The sequence below is a fragment of the Exophiala viscosa genome (genome assembly GCF_022695815.1).
Source record: "Exophiala viscosa unplaced genomic scaffold EDD37scaffold_1, whole genome shotgun sequence".
In the NCBI taxonomy this organism is placed as follows: Eukaryota; Fungi; Ascomycota; class Eurotiomycetes; order Chaetothyriales; family Herpotrichiellaceae; genus Exophiala; species Exophiala viscosa.
In genome coordinates, this window is record NW_026944353.1 from 1,690,342 (window position 1) to 1,708,994 (window position 18,653).

An 18,653-nucleotide genomic window follows, 5' to 3' on the forward strand; every position below is an offset into this window, starting at 1 on the left:
GTCATAGGTGTCACCTTTAATTGTAGGCAGGCTCTGGTTGTGGTTGTGGTTGTGCTTGTGCTTGTGCTTGTACAACGGTACCACCGTGGCACAGTCACTGTAGAATGACATTTTTCCAACACCTTCCTGATCGACAGCGCGGTTAGAGATCGCTCTCAAATCGTCGGGACCGGTGGCCAGGTCACCACAAATCCGGGAAGCCCGACAATGTGAATTACTCAGGTAGTGTATACCAGCGACTCAATTCAGACTGGTCTGTTTATCCAAAAGGCATCGGGCCAATCATGTATTCAGGTTGGGCGCAATGGATTTCCTCAAAAATTCTGTCCACTGCCGATCGAGCGAAACATGGGCATCTTTTTTTCATAACCCCCTGGTCCAGCTGGGCATGCTTGAGCCTAATGAACAGGGGCCCGGGACTGGGATTGGGAGTCAGGGAGGCCATTTCGGCTGGTCTAGCCTGCGAACTAAGCTTCCCGTGGCTCGGTTCAGCCATGTGAAGTTTGCATCGCTTACGAGTTCTACTCTTAGGGACTTCTGGTGGTCTGGGACCTCTGGGTAGTCAGGAGGCGCAAGCGAAATCCAAGTCGGGGCCAGATAGCAGAAGTCGCAATTTTCTTTTTCGTTCCAAATTCCTTGGTTCTAGAACCGATCAAAAACAACCTTGGCGCGTCATGGTAAACGCTTTGACTCTTCATCAAAAGCAAGATCGAGTGGTAGTTTCTGCGTGAGTGGGTTTGACGACATCTCTGACAGCCGTTACGTTAAAAAAGAAGGAGAGAAGAAAGTGTGGCTGGGTTTGAGACACAAACTTGCCCGTGCCAGCTTGGTGGAGGCTCCCGCACAGCTTCTTTATTCATACGTCATGCATAACGGAGCCACTGGCACCCACAGCAGCACCTCGAGTACGAGCACCAGCACCACCACCGGCAACAGCAACACAGCACGAGGTATCGCGACGAGTACTACTCCGAGACAAGTCAAACGCAATCATTATTACCTTTTCCCATCCAATAATGCCCGGAAAAATGAAGCTACGACTCCTCCCCAATATGTCATTCGGTCTTTCCCGTCAAGAAGTCGTATGCGAGAGCAGCCTTCCTCGTACGCTTTGACAGATCCCCAGCACGCCACGGATATGGCCCAACCTCTCCACACAAAAAACCAGAACCAGAGACTATCGTTTGATCATCCAGAAAGCCTTACAGCCTTGCCTCAACTCCCAGATCAAGCTATTCCTCAACGGTCGTCATCTCTCCGTAAAAACTCGGTTTCTCACACGGCTCATCGACCCCAAACTGCGAAAAGCCAAACCAAGACCACCAACCACGCCAAGTCATCTCCTCCATCAGCTCTTCCACTGAGACCCCGAACCTATCCATCCCAAGACACACTCCCGACTTCCGTACCCAAAGGAAACGTCCCTTCACTCTCCTCCACGAGTCTTTCCCGCGAGCAGGGAGCCACCACTCCAAGGACACCCCGTCACGTACCTTTGGCACCCTACGATCCTTCTCCTTTGAACCCACTCCACCACACTCCTTCGACCTCAGACATGTCCAATGGAACAGCCTTCCGCCCAGCAGGCTCAACGTGGTCTCCGTCACAAGAAGAGACCTCTGTCCGACCGTCCAGCCAACATGTCCAGCTCCCTTCCAACTTTCAGCTGGGGTCTAAGGTACACACCGACGTTGAAACAGTCTTCCATCCTGCGGTGACACAAGAAGTTGTCAAACAGCATACGGTGAAAGTCATCCGCGACGAGATCTCACGAGATCTCCATATACATCACTTCTACACATACGTCCAACCCGTGCGGGTTGTCGAAGTTCTACCCCCACGTCATTTCTACTACGATGAAGAGACTGGGCAAAAGGTGGAAATACCCGCGCCCGCAGGATGGGCCTTGCCCACTGACATGACACCGCGGACATGGAACTGGGAAACGAAGGCACCTCATTTGAAGCCCGAGTATAGACATTACGTGGTTGATGAAGAGCGCCCGGAAGGCGAACTTGAGCCACCCCCTCCGGAGTATCCTCCTGTCAACGCTGGGAGGAAGATGAAGACTGCCACGTGGTCTCCGTTCCCCCAAATTGGGGCTGCGCAATCTTACGCCGATAGGGCTGGCAGCAACACGAGCGGCATCGACAACACGAGCAGGACCGACAACCTGAGCAGGACCGACAACCTGAGCAGGACCGACAACCTGAGCAGGACCGACAACCTGAGCAGGACCGACAACCTGAGCAGGACCGACAACCTGAGCAGGAACGACAACATGAGCAGGACCGACAACCTGAGAGGGACCGACAACATGAGCAGGACCGGCAACACGAAAAGTATCAACAATACGAGCATGGTCGACAGAACGCGCAGGGCCTACAGAGGCTAGTCACTGCATAGAACAATGCTGAGCCAGACCAGATACTCGACTGCTGTCACCGCTACCCGAAGATGCACACCTTTCTCTCTCCTGGCTTCTAGCAAGACCTCCTGTTGCATCCCTCAATCCGACAAAGCAGCCAAGGCATTAGATTTATACTATTGCTTGAACGCATGTTCTTTTAAGCCACTGCAACAAAGTCATGCGAGACGTCACCAAAAGACACGTTGCAGACACCTTGTAAAACAAGCTTGGCCTTGACACCATGCTTTCAGCCGTTTTGAGACCATCATTGCGAGTTCAGCGACGGTTGAACATTTGCACTTTTGTATATAATCTTGTAGCAATACCAATAATATTCTCGCCAGGCTATGATTATGGATCATTCACCCATGCAATGCCTCGTTGACTACAGCAGGCTATCAAGTTGAGAGGACAAGTCTGCAGCCCAAAGATGCTCCATAACTCCATGCATGCAAAACACATAGTTGTCATTAAAAGAGGACAGACTCATCTGTTCCGGTCCACGGGAGTCTGCCTCCAAAGCGTGTCACCACTAAGCCGACTGACACTGGCGCTAATGTTCCTCCAAACAGACTGCCGAGCGACCTCACCCTCCTGCTGCCGGACAGTCCTGTCTTCACCTTCGCCTTCGCCTTCGCCCAGCAAAGGCGCGTCAGCAGCCTGTCCGCGCTCGACATCTTCGTTCGCCCTCCGGTCATTCCCCGAAGGAATAGGTATCGCAGCACTCGGCTCTTCATTGACAGTCTGCGCGACTCGATCCTGCACGTCGTCGCTCGTCTGCTCATTCTCGAGAGTCTCGTCCTCGCCTCTCGCCAGGCTGCGGACGACATCGCCTTTACAGATTGGACACGTGCGCCGCCGATTTACCAGCCAGGGCGTAATACACTCGGCGTGGAACTCGTGACCACACGGTAAAGACATGACTTTACTCTCACCGTCGACGTACTCTTCCAAACAGACCACGCACTCGACTTGTCGTCCAGTATATCGCTTCCGCTTGGCGTTGGTGGGTTTGGCTGCCGCTGCGGGCGACTGCGGCTTCTCCGTTGACGTCGGTTGAGGGCTTGACATCGACGAATCTGCAGGCGCTGAAGAGGAGAACACGCCGTTCGTCGTTTGTGACCGAGGCCGAGGTCTCTGTGATACGTTCTGTGATGTCGACACCAGTAGAGGCGACGCCGGTGAGGAGGAAGCCGGCGATGCGACTTGCGAGGAAGTTGTTGACGACGCTGTAGACATTGTGTGGTAGGTGCGAACAGGTAAGCGATCTACCACCGACTTGGGTGCTCGCCATCTTCGTCGCCGGATGCGCGACCGCAACAGTAGCAATGCGTAGACCACTGTCAGAGTGACGAGTGGACTTACGACAAGGACAAGCAGGGTGTCAAAGAAGGGGCTTGTGGACACGCTGGTTGGCGTCAGTGTCACCCAGAGTCCCGGATGCTCCTCCTCCTCTTTTGGTGGCGCCGCGTGGTCCTTCACATTACTCCCAGGGCGCTTCTGTTTCTTAGATGCTGCTGCTTTGGGAGCATGTTTCTCTGATTTACTTGACCTGAACACGTCGAGCCAGGAGTCGTCGGACGACTGCTTTCCATGCTGACTTTTCTCATGATTTGAGTGTTGCTTGGAAGATGCTCTCCCTCGCGGACTTCGGTGATCAGACTTGACATGGTCGTATTCACCACTACCAGGAGTAATGCTTCCACCTTTCAATGTCTCTTCCGGGACATCTGTGCCTTTGATGGTAGAAGCAGATTCTAACGGGACGTTCTTGCCGTTAGCAGGCACATTGGTCGAGCTACTGATAGCTTTCGGAGCCACGAGATCAGTGTCGCGCCAATCCTGTACTCCGATCACAAAATCATCTTCGCCAGGACGTTTTGACTTCGTTGATTGAGCTTTGAGTGTTGAGGTCGATAATGTGGCAGGATTGACCGCCATGCTCGCCTTGTTGGTTGATTTCGGAGCTGCTTCCTCGTCCCAGTCTTCCAACAAAACCCAGTCAATGTTGCCACTGCTAGGTGGCCGGCGGCTGTCTTCAGCGTGGCCGAACGGGGAATTCTCGTTCAGTCTTATTGCGGAGAGAACATTACCCAGCCACGTCTCTTCAGTTGTTTCGTCAGTCTCGCCAGCAGGGACCATGGTAGGTTGTCGTGCTCCTGTTTTGGTAGAAGTGAAGACTGGTTTGTTGCCCTGCTGTTTGTGGTTCGCATGCTTGTCGTGGTTTGGAGCACCCTTAGAGGGCCTGTCCGGCTCTTTCGGAGACCCGTCCTCATCCTCACCCGACTCCGGCGGGACAAGGGAAGAGAGAAGATGCGCTGACGTGTAGGACGTGAAGATTGCTGGTATTGACACGTTCGATGTATCGCCTTTCGCGTACATGATAGTCAATGCGGCTCCACGTTCGTTATCTCCCACAATGAGAGCCACCCCTCCACGTCGCTGAGCCCATTTGACCTTTTCCAAGAATCCGCACCCGCCTCGGCTGACCATGACGATCTTCCCTGCAATATCGGCGCTTTCTTGTAATGACTCAATATCTGCATGAGTCGCCTTCTTGTTCTTGTCGGCTATATCGATATTTGCAGGCTCGCCAGGCTGAGCGGGTGTGGCAGGATTGGAGTCAGGCAACGGCCGATGAAGGTAATCGTCCGTTCCATCGTCGGGGAGGAGAGTGTCATCGGAAAGAACGTCTGACCCGTCGACGCTTGCTTCATTTGACATGGCTGCGTGATCCAGATCACGGCGCCCCTTGACTGCTTTTTCATTCTGATCAACCTGCGGGAGGTTCTGCACACGCTTCGATGCCTCATCTGCCCAACCCGGCACGTCAGAGCACCCCAATTCCCAACCCACAACATGGATATTCTCCTCTTTCAATAGTGCATCATCTCCAAATCCTTTGCCAACCCACAATTGACCGCTAAGACCCTTTGATGGGAGACCCGGTCCAAACGCTGCTGGCCTGGCAAGGAAGAAGGTTGAATTGTCGTTCGTCAGGCTGATGATGGCGGAAGGTGGGAAGAGTGCAGAGGGTGTAGAAAAGGAAAATAAGGCCCTGATGCCTCTTGGTCGGGTATCGTAGCCGGCCTGAAGGGCGTCCGCGGCACTTTCCGATGATTTGAGTAAAGACCAGCAGGTCAGTGCTATTGGTAGAGCGATGAAGAAAGCGAGCAGTAGTAGAAAGCGAAGCGGACGCATCGTGGAGGATATGTGGTTGGCGATGGGTCCGCTATCAAATTGAAACGGAGCGAGACTCCATGCGCCTTGCAATGAGCGATGGGCGATGAGCGATAGGTAACGTCAAATAGAGGAAAGATAATGAGGTATAAGGAAATCTGCAAGGCTCGGAAGGAACGCTGCGTGAAGAAGGAGGCGGATTGAGAAACGAAGTTCCAAGGTTTGCAGTGCAGCCTGGCGAGGCTTCCAGTCATTGATTGATGTGGAATGGATTCTGTATCCGATTGTGCCCTTTCGCCGTATCCTGCTGCTCAAGTGACAGTACCCTGAGTTAATCCTTGCATCTGCACTGGAGAGTTGAATGCTCCAACGAAGCAGACTTGATCACGTGCAGAACAGATAGATCTACGGGGAAAAAAGACTGATGACCGGCACAGATGACTTACAACGCCACGCAATGCTAGAGGTGACTTATGTCCACGCAATCTTGTGGTGACATCCTTTTTTCCCCATTATCTCCTTCGTACAAGAGCCGCAGTACTGGTACGGAGTTTCTATAGCACGTCTACCAGGTATACCTTACCTACTTCACGCTCGTACCGGATAACGGCAACCAAAATTCATCTACAGGCATACCAACCCCGGGCTGGATTGCTGACCTCGACCCCGGTTCCTTGACACATTGAGATTCGAGGCTGGATATTCATCTACAGGCTCCTTTTTCCAGGACGCACTAAGAACTCGCTTGTTGATTACGCGGAAACAACAGATATAGTCGAGCTTCTAATCGTTTGGCAGGTCAGCGAACTCACTTACCTCATCTTCAGCTAAGTCAATCCATCAATTCTGCTCGTTTACAACGTTTAGTGCCAAAGACATCGTTGAATAGGCGCACGACCGGGGCTAGACTCGACGCCTAAACGGCCATGTCGGGCTTAATGCGCGGCTGGGGGTGGGTAGAAACACGGGCACCATGCCCAATGCACGCGTTCGACGTCTGCAGCCCTCGTCATTCCGTTTTGCTTAACGATTCACGACTCTCCACTCGATACTCCGTACATGATGTCGATCCGCATGTACAAATCCCCATTGTCCACGACGCACCATCACCAGTTTTACGAGGACCGTGGGAGACTCGAGTTCTTCTTGACCTTTTTAGGCTTTGAATGGCGTTTCCCTCCATCCACATGGACCCTGCGATTGAAGTCGTTGCCCTTCATGACATCGTTGCTGCTCCAGTAGACGCTTATCTTACCACTCCCTTGGAGTTATCCCTAACGTGGAACGCCATCTGCTACAAAACTGACTTCTGAGAATATATCCTCGCAGGCTCAATTGGTCCTCATTACACTGCTTTGTCGAGGTTTGGCCTTTTCTCTTTCGATACAGGTTGCTGCGTTGTTCCTGTAACCTCTGTACTCCTATTTGTGACCTTCTTCACGACCTTCCTCCTTCCTTGTTCGTTGAGAGGCCGCAGCTGCCTCCTTCCAGTGAACGTATCGTGTACAAGAAGATCCGACGGCAGGTGCTTCCAAGTTATCATGGATAACATCAACGCGAAATCCGGGTTTCTACCTGGTGTCTTTGGCAAAGGCAGAATAAGGAATCATTTCAATTCAACCGGAGCAACACACGCAGGCGAAGACGAGAAGATGCAGGGCCCCAAACCACTTTCCTTCTTCATGAGGATCCCAAATAAGCCTCGGAACCACTTCATTGCTATGGCCGGCGAGTTCGTGGGCACGTTTCTCTTCTTGTGAGTTGTGACACCGCATTGTAAAGGTTTTCTTGCTGATGTCCTGCTCTTAGGTTCTTCGCATTCGCCGGCACTCAGGTCGCCAACACCCCTCAAACTTCGACTGGTAGCACCAGTACGAACCTTCCACAAGGCCCTGTTCCTGCCCAGCTTCTTTACATCAGCCTGTGCTTTGGCTTTTCCCTTGCTGTCAATGCTTGGATCTTCTTCAGAATCTCGGGCGGTCTTTTCAATCCAGCCGTGAGTGGTTCGCAGTGCACAGAAGGACAAGAGATGACTGATAACAATCGCAGGTGACTCTTGGTCTTTGCTTGATTGGCGCCGTGCCCTTCATTCGTGGTGGGCTGGTTTTCATCGCTCAAATGTTAGGAGCTATGGCAGCGGCTGGTGTCGTCAGTTGTCTCTTCCCCGGTCCGCTTGCAGTCACAACGTCCCTGAGTGGGGGTACCAGCGTGGTACAGGGGTTGTTCATTGAAATGGTTGGTTCCTTGTGCAAGACTGGAAAAAGACAAGTCTAACAACAGAACAGTTCCTCACTGCCCAGCTTGTCTTTGCCATTTTCATGCTTGCTGTGAGTACGACCCGACTGATTCTCCGCGCAGTGCTGACTCCATGCAGGCAGAGAAGCACAAGGGAACTTTCCTTGCACCAGTGGGTATTGGGTTGTCTCTATTCATCGCCGAGCTGGCTGGTAAGTTCACGGTTGTCAACACCTTGAAGTATCTTAAACTTATAATCACCAGGTGTTTACTACACTGGCGGGTCGCTGAACCCAGCTCGTAGCTTTGGACCTTGCGTCGCCAGCCGCGAATTCCCAAGTGAACACTGGATCTACTGGGTAGGCCCTCTCCTTGGGGCGCTTATTGCGTCGGGTTTCTTCTGGTTCATCAAGAGTTGTGAATATCAAACCGCCAACCCTGGTCAAGACTTTGACGACCTCGAAGCGACTGCTTACAACCCAGAGCGCGACCTCACTCGTCCTGTCATCAGCCCGACTGCTGCCATCGAACCGATGTCGTCCCAGGATAGTGCACCAAAGATTTCGAGGGATGAAGATAGAGCCGGATCACTAATCCCCCAACATCGAGCCACTGCATCCCAAGATTCCAACGCGGGATATCAGGGCCCCAACCCAACATATCAGAGCACCAGCCCAACGTACCAGAGCACAAACCCAACGTACCAAGGCACCAACGCCCCTGGAGCCAACGGCACGGCTGCAGTCCATCACAGAGCAACTGTTGATCCAGCCTCATCGGGCTGAGTTGTCTCGCACTGTGAGACCATTGCGTCTTTTGTGGTCAATACCGACGGCTACCAACATTGTTGTCCATGGTTCTTCCGAGCTTGATTGTTCACCTGTACAAGAATTTGTTTTATAGGATACCCCTATCGTGCTCTTGGTATAGCGTTCAAGCATGTTTGCAGAACGCACTGAATCTGAACATTCTACAAGCAAGCAACAGAAGTGCAAAGGGCATACAGAGGAGTATCTGTTGTTTTCGATCCTATGGTTTTATGGTATGGAAAAGTCTACGTTGTCATGCGGGCATGGCCTAAGTTACTTGGTCTTTTGATAATTCACACAGACATACAAGAGTGTGAGTATAATACATTTTATTCAGTGACAACTTTATTTGGTAGACGGCCTACTGGACATGGTGATCGATAGGTGGCCGTCTCAAACGTCGTCCGTTGTGCCTTTCCGGCTAACTATTGCGTATGATGTTCGACCAGGCTACTAGTCTGGATATCAACATTCCATCCCTGCAGATTCAACACGACATGGGACATCCCGGTGCCGTGTGAGAGACTTCAGCCGAATGCCGAGATAGCTAGGCATAGCCATATCAGTGCGATATTCAGCCACTGACTATGCTCAAGGGATGTACGATCCCGGCGAACGTCCGCAACCTCGTAGTCGGTAAGTGAGCTGTTCAACTGTCATCGATTGCGTGGCATAAGTGTCGAGCCACAGGATGGAGTACATAGATTGGCCTACTTGGCTGCAGTACCACAATCTGCCGACATGGGGGCATCCGAGTGACCTGCCCCAAACCATTTGGAAGGCGTCAAACACGTAATGACCATGTTGAGGGCGGTGAGGCTCCAAGCTTGCTTCAAAACGTGAATCTCGGATCGGCGTGTCTGCAGCATGTGCAATAGACGACACTCGGAGTGGCGGCTTGGTAGTTGATCTAGTACACTACGACGATTGCAGTCTAGGTGGCATCACCTCGAAGTCGAGATAGTGGACGACGTCTGCAGGTCGTGATTGAGCAGCCTTGAAATCGGTCGTCTCTTCAACTGGCTTTGAGTCAGAGTGACTACACTTTCACAGCCCTTCTCACGACCCATACTTGTTGTGGATTTGACGGATCTGCTCCTGCACGTTTGGTGGCTGCTGTGACGTACCTCCTACGCCGGGGTAGACGGGTGAGTCGGTCCCGCCGTCCATGCGCATACGCTTGCGCCGTTCTTCTTCTTCCTGCTCGCCCAGCACTCTAGCGGCTGCTTCTGCCACTGGATCTGCAGATGCGCCGGTTCCATCAGTCCTGGCACGTAGGCGCTTGAGATTGGCGGCGACATCTGTCCCACCGAGATTGGTCGTTGAGAAGCGGGCCGTGGCTTTTGCTTGTTGTTCTTTCCACCTTGGGTCGAGGAGTTCGATGCGCAAATGGGCGTCCAACTCGGCGACAGGGATTTGTTGGCCGCAGTTGGGACAGATTGCGGTGGCGGCGCGGGCGGCGCGCTGTTGAGCTCGTGGGACGTAGTCTGACTTAATGCGCATGGGCGGTTGGCCTGGTATAGGCGCTGGGGATGCTGTTGACTGAGGCGGAGGTTGAGGAGATGGCACCGATGCCGGTGGTGGGAAAGCGGGAGCAGGAGAGTAAGATGGTATGGGTGCCTGGGGGACAGGCGACGGTGCGTAGCCTGGCATCGCTGGCTGTGCGGATTCAGGCGCGGGCCAGCCGCTATTTTGAGGCTGAGCGTAGGGGTCAGGGTAGGCATATCCGTTCATGTCATCGGTGGGCATTGCCTCCTCGATGCGCATGTCTGGGCGAGAGAGACTCATCATCGCTTTCTGTTCGAGACTGGCACTTTGAAGGTCGTTGAGAGTTGTTGGAGGAGGGAGATCAGCTTGGTCATCTGCTTCGGTGAAGAGGACTGTCTCAACGATGACAAAATCATGCCAATCAACCTGTGCGTAGGCTAGTTTTTCAGCCTCCTCTGCTTCCTCCTTCTTCTGCTTCTGCGTTTCCTGCCATTTGACGTACTCGGACCGTTTCTTTGCCAGCTCGAGCACACGGAACCGGTTCTGGATGTTTGCTTGTAAAGCCTGTATCCGTGCTAATTCTGCTTTTTGGCCTTCAGGACCCGTTTGTAGTAGGATGGTATATTGGTCAACCAGTCGCTGGAAAAAGTTGTACAACGAGTGCTGTGGACGAAGGAAATCGAACTGGAAATTCCGAGCCTCCCTTGCCGCCAGAGCAGTCATCCAACTCTTGCCTTTGCGGGCGACGTGAAGTGCAGTCAACTTGACAATCTCAAGATCAGCTGCGCTGATGTTTGGCATTCGCGCACTGAAATGGAGTTCTGGAGGAGGTTCTGGTCCCTTGGGCTTTTCTGGTGCAGGTGTAGCATCCCCTGCTCTTCCAGCTGAAACGGTGGTACCTCGTCCAGAGCGGACTTCTGATAGTCGCCACTGATAGAAAGGTGCATATGCGTCGTTCGGGTTGAGGAAGGAAAATTTGGAGTTTGCCTGCTCTTTGTCGCGGATGCGGTCTTCAAAGACTGGACCGTTTCGTGCAACGTAGCCTGCGGTCTTCTCGATAATGGCTCTGATGTCCTTTGGAGGCAGGATGACTCCCTCAGGAGGCTTTGAGACGGACTCGGGCAGTTCTGGGACTGCGCCGTTCTGCGCCATGGTCGAGAATGAGGTTGAGTGCCTGGCAGGAATACAATTGATTTCTCCTGCGAGAATTTGAGCGGACTATTACACTCCCTGGACGCTCTTCAGGTTGTGATAGGAATGGCGTGCAGAACAGTCTGGAGCATTAATGACCACTGGATAATGTGCAGTGCTGCCAGCAGCTTTGTAGACGTAGAGGCCTGGAAATGTTCTCGTAGAAATGACTTGCTCCACAAACTTTTGACTTCTCCGCCACAGAAGTGTGGCTCAATGTAGGCTCTGTGGCTGGTGAGTTGGCAAGGGGCTTTTACTCGTAAGGCCTAGTAGTAAAAGGAGAGTGCCGCTTCGCCTACAACGCGACTGGTGGACGCGCATGTGTCTCTTGTGTCACTTTTTTGGACTGCGCAGCTGCGGAGTTGTCAAATGCTCAAGAACAACTTGTCCTATCCATCAATCGTCCTCCTGAGCCTTTTCAATAACTCAACCTTCACCCCTGTGCTTCTTCTTCTTTTCCATGATTCTTCTTTAAATCGTTGTAATCTGGTCTCTAGACCTGTCAATGATTCCCTTCTCTTTCCTTGTCTCTCCTTGACCAGCTTTCCTCTTCCAACGCAGGGCCTGACCACCGTCGATCCCTTCTTGCGGACAGCCTTGCGGCACTCGAGCACCGTGGAATAACACCCCTTCACATTTCTCAATTGGCGATAACACCATGGCGAACGCAGCTCCCCGAAAGAATGGGACTGCCCATAAAGTCAAGGCTCCTACTCCTGCGCCTTCAAAAGAAGTGACGGCCATAAAAGCAAAGAGCTATGCGTCCGACGGAGTAACAGATAATGATGTATTCCTCCTTCCCGGCTCCGACTATCAGGTCATGGCGCTTTTGACCCTGTTGGCTTGTGTGGTTCGTTTGTTCCGCATCTATCAGCCTACCAGTGTCGTGTTCGATGAGGTCCAGTAAGTCTACATCCATGAGACTCAGGGCATAGAGACTAAGCATCAATAGCTTTGGTGGATTTGCGACGAAGTACATCAAAGGCAAATTCTTTATGGACGTCCACCCTCCTCTGGCAAAACTCTTGATCACACTTGCTGGTTGGGCCGCTGGCTTCGACGGAAACTTCGATTTCAAGGATATTGGAAAAGATTACCTCGAACCCGGTGTCCCTTACGTCTCAATGCGCATGTTGCCCGCGATACTCGGAGTTTTGACTATCCCTACCATGTTCTTGACCTTGAAGGCGGCCGGGTGTAAGACTATCACTGCTTCGCTGGGGGCTGCTTTGTTGATCTTTGAGAATGGCTTGGTTACACAATCTCGACTGATCCTGCTTGATTCACCATTGGTCATCTGCACCGCTTTCACGGCCTTGGCTTGGACATGCTTCAATAACCAGCACGAGCTCGGTCCTGATCGAGCGTTCGACGCTAGTTGGTGGTTCTGGCTTGCAGCGACCGGCCTCGGTCTGGGTGCGACAGTCAGTGTGAAGTGGGTTGGTCTCTTCACGATTGCCTGGGTGGGCAGCTTGACGGTCCTTCAACTCTGGGTTCTCCTGGGCGACAACGTCTATATCACCCCGAGAAAGTGGTTCAAGCACTTCTTCGCTCGAGTATTCTGTCTCATTGTCATCCCAATCGCATTCTACGTCGGTATGTTCGGCATTCACTTCCTCTGCCTGGTAAATCCGGGTGACGGCGATGGCTTCATGTCGTCCGAGTTCCAGGCAACTTTGAACAACAAGGGTATGGCAGATACACCGGCAGACGTAGCTTTTGGCAGCGAAGTCAGCATTAGACATCACAATACTCAGGGCGGCTACCTCCACTCTCACTCACACATGTATCCAACCGGCAGCAAGCAACAACAAATCACTCTCTATCCTCACAAAGATGAGAACAACGTCTTCCTGATTGAGAATCAGACCCAGCCGATCACTGCAGACAATGTCACCATCACTGGACCACGTGCTTGGGCTAATCTGACTGACGGCCCTCAATTCATCAAAGATGGCGATGTCATCCGATTATACCATACCATAACTCACCGCCGAATCCACTCTCATGATGTGCGACCTCCAGTCACTGAAGCAGATTGGCAACAAGAGGTTACTGCGTACGGATACGAGGGCTTTGAAGGAGACGCCAATGACCTTTTCCGTGTGGAAATTATCAAGTCCATGTCTGATGGTGAAGAGGCCAAGACAAGACTGCGGACCATTCAGACGAAATTCAAGCTCGTGCACATCATGACTGGCTGTGTCCTTTTTTCACACAAGGTCAAGCTGCCTGATTGGGGTTTCGAGCAACAGGAAGTGACGTGCGCTAAAGGCGGCACTCTACCCAACAGCGTCTGGTACGTTGAGCAGAATGATCATCCACAGCTGGGAGAGGACGCCGAGAAAGTCAACTACAAGAACCCCGGCTTCCTGGGCAAGTTCTGGGAATTACAAAAGGTCATGTGGAAGACCAACGCTGGCCTCGTCGAGTCCCACGCTTGGGACTCTCGCCCAGGTTCGTGGCCTATCTTAAGACGTGGTATCAACTTCTGGGGCAAGGATCATCGTCAAATTTATCTTCTGGGCAACCCTGCCATCTGGTGGCCTTCCAGTCTTGCTATCTTGGCATATGTCGTTTTCAAGGGCATTGCCGTCCTCCGCTGGCAACGAAGCTGCGGCGACTATTCCAATGTCAACTTCAAACGATTTGATTACGAGATCGGACAGAGTGTCTTGGGCTGGGCATTTCATTACTTCCCATTCTTCTTGATGGCACGACAATTGTTCCTGCACCATTACTTCCCTGCTTTGTATTTTGCCATCATCGCCATGTGCCAGATTTTCGACTTTGGAGCCAACAGAATTTCATCTCTCGGCCTCAAAGGTCATCCAGAGATCGGCCGCGCTGTCGCGGTCCTCTTTGTGGCATTCGCCATCGGGGTGTTTACCTTGTACGCTCCGCTGGCTTACGGCAACGCATGGACACAAGACCAGTGCAAAGCGGTGAAGTTGTTCGAGACTTGGGACTTTGACTGCAACACTTTCCACACCGAGGTGAGTCTCGTGAGAATACACAGGAGAACGCTTCATACTAACGAGTCCTAGTATTCCAAATATTCAACACCAAGCCGAATTGGAGACGTCACTCCCACGGCACAATCGGCCAAGGTTGCTAATGAGAATGCTGAGAACAAAGACGACCAAGCGGCTGTCACTCCACAAGCTGAGACCAAGATTCTTGGGCAAGAAGAGCGTGTCGAGTACCGTGACCAGAACGGTAACCTTCTGGATGAGGCAAAGATCCAGGAACTACTGGCAGATGGCAGGGCGTCTTTTTCGACTAAGTATGAGACCCGTACTAGGATGGTTGACGCCGATGGTAACGAGGTCGATCCTTCTGGGGTCGCACCGGACCATCCTGATGTTGAAGGACAAAATCCTGAGACCAAGGGAGTTCCAGAGGAGAAAGCGAACAGTGAACCCGCGCAAGCAAAAGCAGGTGGATCTGTCAAGAATAAGGGAGATGACGGCAAGGCGAAGCCTGCGAGCGATGCCAGTGAGGCAACGAAGTAGATGACCTGTCAGAAGGAATTCAGTGCTAGATATAATCGCTCCATTTTAGCAGTGTAGATTAAGAATTGGAATCAAAAAGGATACAACTTGTTAGATGAGGCATATGATTTCTGATAGTCCTGAGGGACTCTTTACTGTAACTACGCGGAACAAAAAGTGCTGGCGTGATTGAATTGGAAAGAGGCTAACTTATCGTGGCGATCTAAACTTTGGCAACTCGCGACTCCAACTGTTTAATTAACTTGCGCAGCATCACAACAAAGCATCCCCTCCATCAACGGAAAACGTTCACTCGAGATCGTTTTGTTTGTTCGGCGCGTTCCTGTTATACCTCTGACCTCAGATTGATTCGCTACTCCTAAGATTCTCTGGTACATCTCTTCGACTCGAACCAACCTTACTTGCGCTCCGTTTCCCCCTACGAATCGTAGCCGCCATCATGGGTGAATCAAGGTACGTTGCCCGAGGCCAGCCAATGCCCCGAACCATCCAGCCAAATGTCGATACTATACTGACTCAGCTGACAGGCAAGAGCTCCTCAACTGGCTCAATGGGCTGCTCCAACTCAACATTACAAAAGTCGAGCAATGCGGGACAGGGTACGCTCTTTCAGGGTCACAGTGTTCAGTCCGAGACTGATGTTGCATTTCTAGGGCTGCCTTCTGTCAACTATACGACTCCATCTTCCGTACGCATCGCTTCCTCTCTCCGAAGAACTAGCAATGGACAAGGCGACCAGTGCTGACTTGATACCGCAGTTGATATGCCCATGAGTCGGGTCAAGTTCAATGTCAACACAGAGTACGCCTACATACAGAACTTCAAAATACTACAGAGTATGTCAAATATCCCAGTGAACAAAGACACGACTTGTCGTTAGTGAAATCATACTGACGCGAAATCTTCTCAGATACTTTCACAAAGCATGGCCTCGATCGAACAGTACCCGTCGAGTCACTCGTTAAGTGCAAAATGCAGGACAACCTCGAGTTCCTGCAGTGGTCCAAGAGATTCTGGGATCAATACTTCCCGGGCCATGAGTACGATGCAGTAGCGCGAAGAAAGGCAGCAGGAGGTCCAGCCGCTGCCGTTGCGCCTGCTGCTGCGCCGAGAGCCAGTATGGGTGCGAGCACGACGCGAAAGACCGGAACGACACCTGTGAACCGAGCTCCGCCACGTGTGTCGACTGCAGGATCTTCCGCCCTCAAACAAGAGAATGAACAACTCAAGGAGGCTATTGCCGGTCTGGAAAAGGAACGTGATTTCTACTTCAGCAAACTCCGCGATATCGAGCTGTTGCTCCAAAATGCTATCGAACAAGACCCGAGTATCGAGGCTGACGACAACGGATTGATCAAGCATATCCAAGCAATCCTCTATAGCACAGAGGAAGGGTTCGAAATCCCGGATCTGGAGGCCAATGGGGCGGAAGAGCCAGAAACCTTCTAGGCACTGCCAGCCTGCAAGACCCGACGAGATTACGATATTAATGCACATCACGCAGTGTGATGTATTTGAAGGCATCAAACCGCTAGCGACAAGGCTTTGGGGAAAAGGAGCAGAAATAGCCCATACCTGTACTCACGAACAGGCACTCTTGTGTGTAGATAGACTTCGTTAGCACTCGACAGCTGCAGAACTGCGAGCGAGCAGCGGGAACAAAATGAGATACCCGTGTTGTGGAATTTGGAATTGTCCTTCTGCATGAGTTGTATCTTCCGGTGATGACTGCAGGTGCTACATTTTGGCTGCAAATGAGCTGCTGGACAGACAGTGCTGCAGCCACAATATGAAAGACTCTGTGGTATTGATTTTTCGTCTGAACTCTGACATTTTGTTTCTTCTCTGGAACGCCGCTGCTGAACAGTAAATGCCCTTTTCCTTGCTATCTCCGACAATGCTGAATCATCCATGGTATCTTTACAAGATCTTTCAGAATACAAACATTTTACAGGCCGCACATCCCGACACCGCCGCTGCCACCTCTAACAAGCTGGAGCAGGCTGTTTGCAGCCTCGCCCTTAATGACACTGCTTGTCAGCCCTCCAGGTCGGAATCGACCATACTGCACTTCCGTCTGGGCCCTGCTCCTCCCATGCTGAACTCCGCCAGGACTGGCACGCTGTACAGGCGTTCTAGGTTCGAGGATGACACGCTTGATCGGTTGGTCGACTTCCGCTTCTCCACCGTCCGACAACGGCGGACTACTAGGCATGTACGCCGGGAAGCCCTGGCCACCTTGGTTCTCTTGTTGTTCGTTCCACCTGGCGGAGAAGGCGGTCGGAGCTATGTTCGGTATAGGTAGGCTGGACAAGGCTTTCACACTGGGTTTCGGCCCCATGGTCGCCCTCGCGCGTGCGATAGCAACTCGAGTTTCGGGAGTCATGGTGGTCGTCTGATGGTGTACGGAACGAGGTCTCAGTGTGGAGGAAGAAGATGACGACCTTGCCAGGTCTGGGGACGATGATCTTGCCTTGGGCACCTGAAGACGCGCAAAGGGCTTGGAAATTTGGTTGGTTTCTACCTTGAAGAAGGCGAGCTGAAGTCGGGTCCGGAGAGTTTCTGCTTTCTGAGCGGGGACGTCAGTAACAGCAACAGAGCACAAGCAGAGGAGTATACCTCAAGCAGCATCTCTTTCCTGGCGTCCTTTTCGGAGTTTTGCCTGTGGTCTGGCTCTTCGAGCATTTGCATGTCGTCACCTTGAGAAGAGAGATTGTTGTCGAAGTCTATCAGACTTGACATACTCAAGCTGAGTTGAGACGGCGCCTTGTCCAAACCGGGCCGTAGGGGTGGTACCAGCTGTGAAGTGGTCTGCGTAAATGATACAGCATGCTAGAGGACTCATCAGTACGGAAGTGGACCACATCGCAGAGAAACATACCATCTTGTCCAGTGTTTGCTGACTGGGTTCATCAAGAATCACAAACTCGGCCTCGAGTTGAGGATGCTCCTCCTGTGATGCATGGAAAGACGTGAGAAGAGTGTTCGGGGTAGATTTGATCTCCGCCATTGAGGTGTAGAATCCCTCTTCATGCACTGAGGGTTCCTCATCACTCAATAACTCGGTCCTCTGCGAGAGAAGGTGTAGGGTGGACGTGTTCTGTGATTCCGCCGCTGCCTCGTCCTCCACCTGTTGTAATTTTCGTTTTTGCCCAGCGTGTGGGCTACCTGAGGGGTGAGCGGGCTTCACGGACCGAGGACTGGCGAACCCGATGTCGAGTCTCGCCTTCTTAGGTGACTGAACCTGGGCGAGCAGCGTGTTTGGATCCTTCTCGCCGAGGACGCGTCGCGCCGGAGAGGTTAGGGCATTCATGTTGACGAAGGACAATCTGAGCAAGCGGGAAAGACTGTGTGTCTATCCATAATCAGCAAGTCTGTGTGACCTGGCGGCTCGTCAACTTACTGTATGGCAGTCAACGGAATACTTCGATATGCAGCCCAAGATGTGCCTTCCACGAGCAATCAACTGGAACGAAGGACTGTGGTAACGAACAAAGTGAACGAATGCACTGCGATGCTCAGGTCGCTACTCAGACCAGGAACGAAAAGGGAGAAGAAGAGCAAAGAGCATCACGTCGCGTTGTCACGTCGAGACGAAGGATGCGCAAAACACGGACGCCAGTGCCCGGAGATGAGGCTAGTATGCCAAAGCATCGCGTGCATGTTGTGGTCCGACCCGCCGCAGCCTCCCAGGACCCAAAGACCCTGCATCTCTAGTTAAGTTAGCGAGCCGCGTCAAGTGGGTTCATGCCCCTGGATGCCTGGAGAAGCCTAATTTAATCTCCAGCCTCGCTTACATAACAGTGTTCTAGACCTCCAACAAGC

At 52.2% G+C, this 18,653-nt stretch overlaps 7 protein-coding genes across 7 annotated transcripts; 4 read left to right on the forward strand and 3 right to left on the reverse strand.

Annotated features, from left to right (window-relative positions):
- The first annotated feature begins 714 nt into the window (after window positions 1–714).
- EDD37DRAFT_31675 (uncharacterized protein) lies at window positions 715–2,646 on the forward strand. The gene has a single exon (XM_062811390.1). It carries the CDS (start codon window positions 866–868, stop codon window positions 2,393–2,395), a length of 1,530 nt encoding a protein of 509 aa, XP_062674890.1. The 5' UTR covers window positions 715–865; the 3' UTR covers window positions 2,396–2,646.
- A 113-nt stretch (window positions 2,647–2,759) lies between these two features.
- On the reverse strand, window positions 2,760–5,883 carry EDD37DRAFT_615812 (uncharacterized protein). Its single transcript, XM_062815625.1, has one exon. It carries the CDS (start codon window positions 5,609–5,611, stop codon window positions 2,897–2,899), a length of 2,715 nt encoding a protein of 904 aa, XP_062674891.1. The 5' UTR covers window positions 5,612–5,883; the 3' UTR covers window positions 2,760–2,896.
- Window positions 5,884–6,944: 1,061 nt separating this feature from the next.
- EDD37DRAFT_32098 (aquaporin rerated protein) lies at window positions 6,945–8,733 on the forward strand. Its single transcript, XM_062811452.1, has 6 exons — window positions 6,945–7,346; window positions 7,400–7,586; window positions 7,640–7,825; window positions 7,876–7,917; window positions 7,965–8,037; window positions 8,090–8,733. Exons 1-6 carry the CDS (start codon window positions 7,132–7,134, stop codon window positions 8,608–8,610), a joined length of 1,224 nt encoding a protein of 407 aa, XP_062674892.1. The 5' UTR covers window positions 6,945–7,131; the 3' UTR covers window positions 8,611–8,733.
- A 623-nt stretch (window positions 8,734–9,356) lies between these two features.
- On the reverse strand, window positions 9,357–11,571 carry EDD37DRAFT_32100 (Pre-mRNA splicing factor PRP21 like protein-domain-containing protein). Its single transcript, XM_062811453.1, has one exon. It carries the CDS (start codon window positions 11,272–11,274, stop codon window positions 9,694–9,696), a length of 1,581 nt encoding a protein of 526 aa, XP_062674893.1. The 5' UTR covers window positions 11,275–11,571; the 3' UTR covers window positions 9,357–9,693.
- Window positions 11,572–11,609: 38 nt separating this feature from the next.
- On the forward strand, window positions 11,610–14,964 carry EDD37DRAFT_615815 (dolichyl-phosphate-mannose-protein mannosyltransferase). Its single transcript, XM_062815626.1, has 3 exons — window positions 11,610–12,216; window positions 12,266–14,309; window positions 14,361–14,964. The coding sequence occupies exons 1-3, from the start codon at window positions 11,972–11,974 to the stop codon at window positions 14,826–14,828; spliced, it is 2,757 nt and encodes a 918-aa protein (XP_062674894.1). The 5' UTR covers window positions 11,610–11,971; the 3' UTR covers window positions 14,829–14,964.
- An 86-nt stretch (window positions 14,965–15,050) lies between these two features.
- EDD37DRAFT_32173 (calponin domain-containing protein) lies at window positions 15,051–16,527 on the forward strand. The gene is made up of 5 exons (XM_062811463.1): window positions 15,051–15,281; window positions 15,356–15,427; window positions 15,482–15,516; window positions 15,587–15,664; window positions 15,739–16,527. Exons 1-5 carry the CDS (start codon window positions 15,268–15,270, stop codon window positions 16,275–16,277), a joined length of 738 nt encoding a protein of 245 aa, XP_062674895.1. The 5' UTR covers window positions 15,051–15,267; the 3' UTR covers window positions 16,278–16,527.
- A 37-nt stretch (window positions 16,528–16,564) lies between these two features.
- EDD37DRAFT_32306 (uncharacterized protein) lies at window positions 16,565–18,439 on the reverse strand. Its single transcript, XM_062811482.1, has 4 exons — window positions 18,232–18,439; window positions 17,710–18,183; window positions 17,448–17,660; window positions 16,565–17,397 (listed from the first exon to the last, which is right to left on the reverse strand). Exons 2-4 carry the CDS (start codon window positions 18,139–18,141, stop codon window positions 16,777–16,779), a joined length of 1,266 nt encoding a protein of 421 aa, XP_062674896.1. The 5' UTR covers window positions 18,142–18,183; window positions 18,232–18,439; the 3' UTR covers window positions 16,565–16,776.
- Window positions 18,440–18,653: the final 214 nt, after the last annotated feature.

What these genes read in the sequence shown, in the direction of transcription:
- EDD37DRAFT_615812 (XM_062815625.1), bottom strand. Translation starts at nt 5,611, where the DNA reads ATGCGTCCGCTTCGCTTTCTACTACTGCTCGCTTTCTTCATCGCTCTA.
- EDD37DRAFT_31675 (XM_062811390.1), top strand. Translation starts at nt 866, where the DNA reads ATGCATAACGGAGCCACTGGCACCCACAGCAGCACCTCGAGTACGAGC.
- EDD37DRAFT_32100 (XM_062811453.1), bottom strand. Translation starts at nt 11,274, where the DNA reads ATGGCGCAGAACGGCGCAGTCCCAGAACTGCCCGAGTCCGTCTCAAAG.
- EDD37DRAFT_32306 (XM_062811482.1), bottom strand. Translation starts at nt 18,141, where the DNA reads ATGAATGCCCTAACCTCTCCGGCGCGACGCGTCCTCGGCGAGAAGGAT. An exon ending in AGCAAACACTGGACAAGATG is followed by an intron (nt 17,661 to 17,709) that starts GTATGTTTCTCT and finishes TGAGTCCTCTAG; the next exon opens with CATGCTGTATCATTTACGCA. An exon ending in GGAAAGAGATGCTGCTTGAG is followed by an intron (nt 17,398 to 17,447) that starts GTATACTCCTCT and finishes GTCCCCGCTCAG; the next exon opens with AAAGCAGAAACTCTCCGGAC.
- EDD37DRAFT_615815 (XM_062815626.1), top strand. Translation starts at nt 11,972, where the DNA reads ATGGCGAACGCAGCTCCCCGAAAGAATGGGACTGCCCATAAAGTCAAG. An exon ending in GTCGTGTTCGATGAGGTCCA is followed by an intron (nt 12,217 to 12,265) that starts GTAAGTCTACAT and finishes AAGCATCAATAG; the next exon opens with CTTTGGTGGATTTGCGACGA. An exon ending in GCAACACTTTCCACACCGAG is followed by an intron (nt 14,310 to 14,360) that starts GTGAGTCTCGTG and finishes AACGAGTCCTAG; the next exon opens with TATTCCAAATATTCAACACC.
- EDD37DRAFT_32098 (XM_062811452.1), top strand. Translation starts at nt 7,132, where the DNA reads ATGGATAACATCAACGCGAAATCCGGGTTTCTACCTGGTGTCTTTGGC. An exon ending in GTGGGCACGTTTCTCTTCTT is followed by an intron (nt 7,347 to 7,399) that starts GTGAGTTGTGAC and finishes TCCTGCTCTTAG; the next exon opens with GTTCTTCGCATTCGCCGGCA. An exon ending in ATTCATCGCCGAGCTGGCTG is followed by an intron (nt 8,038 to 8,089) that starts GTAAGTTCACGG and finishes TATAATCACCAG; the next exon opens with GTGTTTACTACACTGGCGGG.
- EDD37DRAFT_32173 (XM_062811463.1), top strand. An exon ending in GTCGAGCAATGCGGGACAGG is followed by an intron (nt 15,428 to 15,481) that starts GTACGCTCTTTC and finishes TTGCATTTCTAG; the next exon opens with GGCTGCCTTCTGTCAACTAT. An exon ending in ACTATACGACTCCATCTTCC is followed by an intron (nt 15,517 to 15,586) that starts GTACGCATCGCT and finishes TTGATACCGCAG; the next exon opens with TTGATATGCCCATGAGTCGG.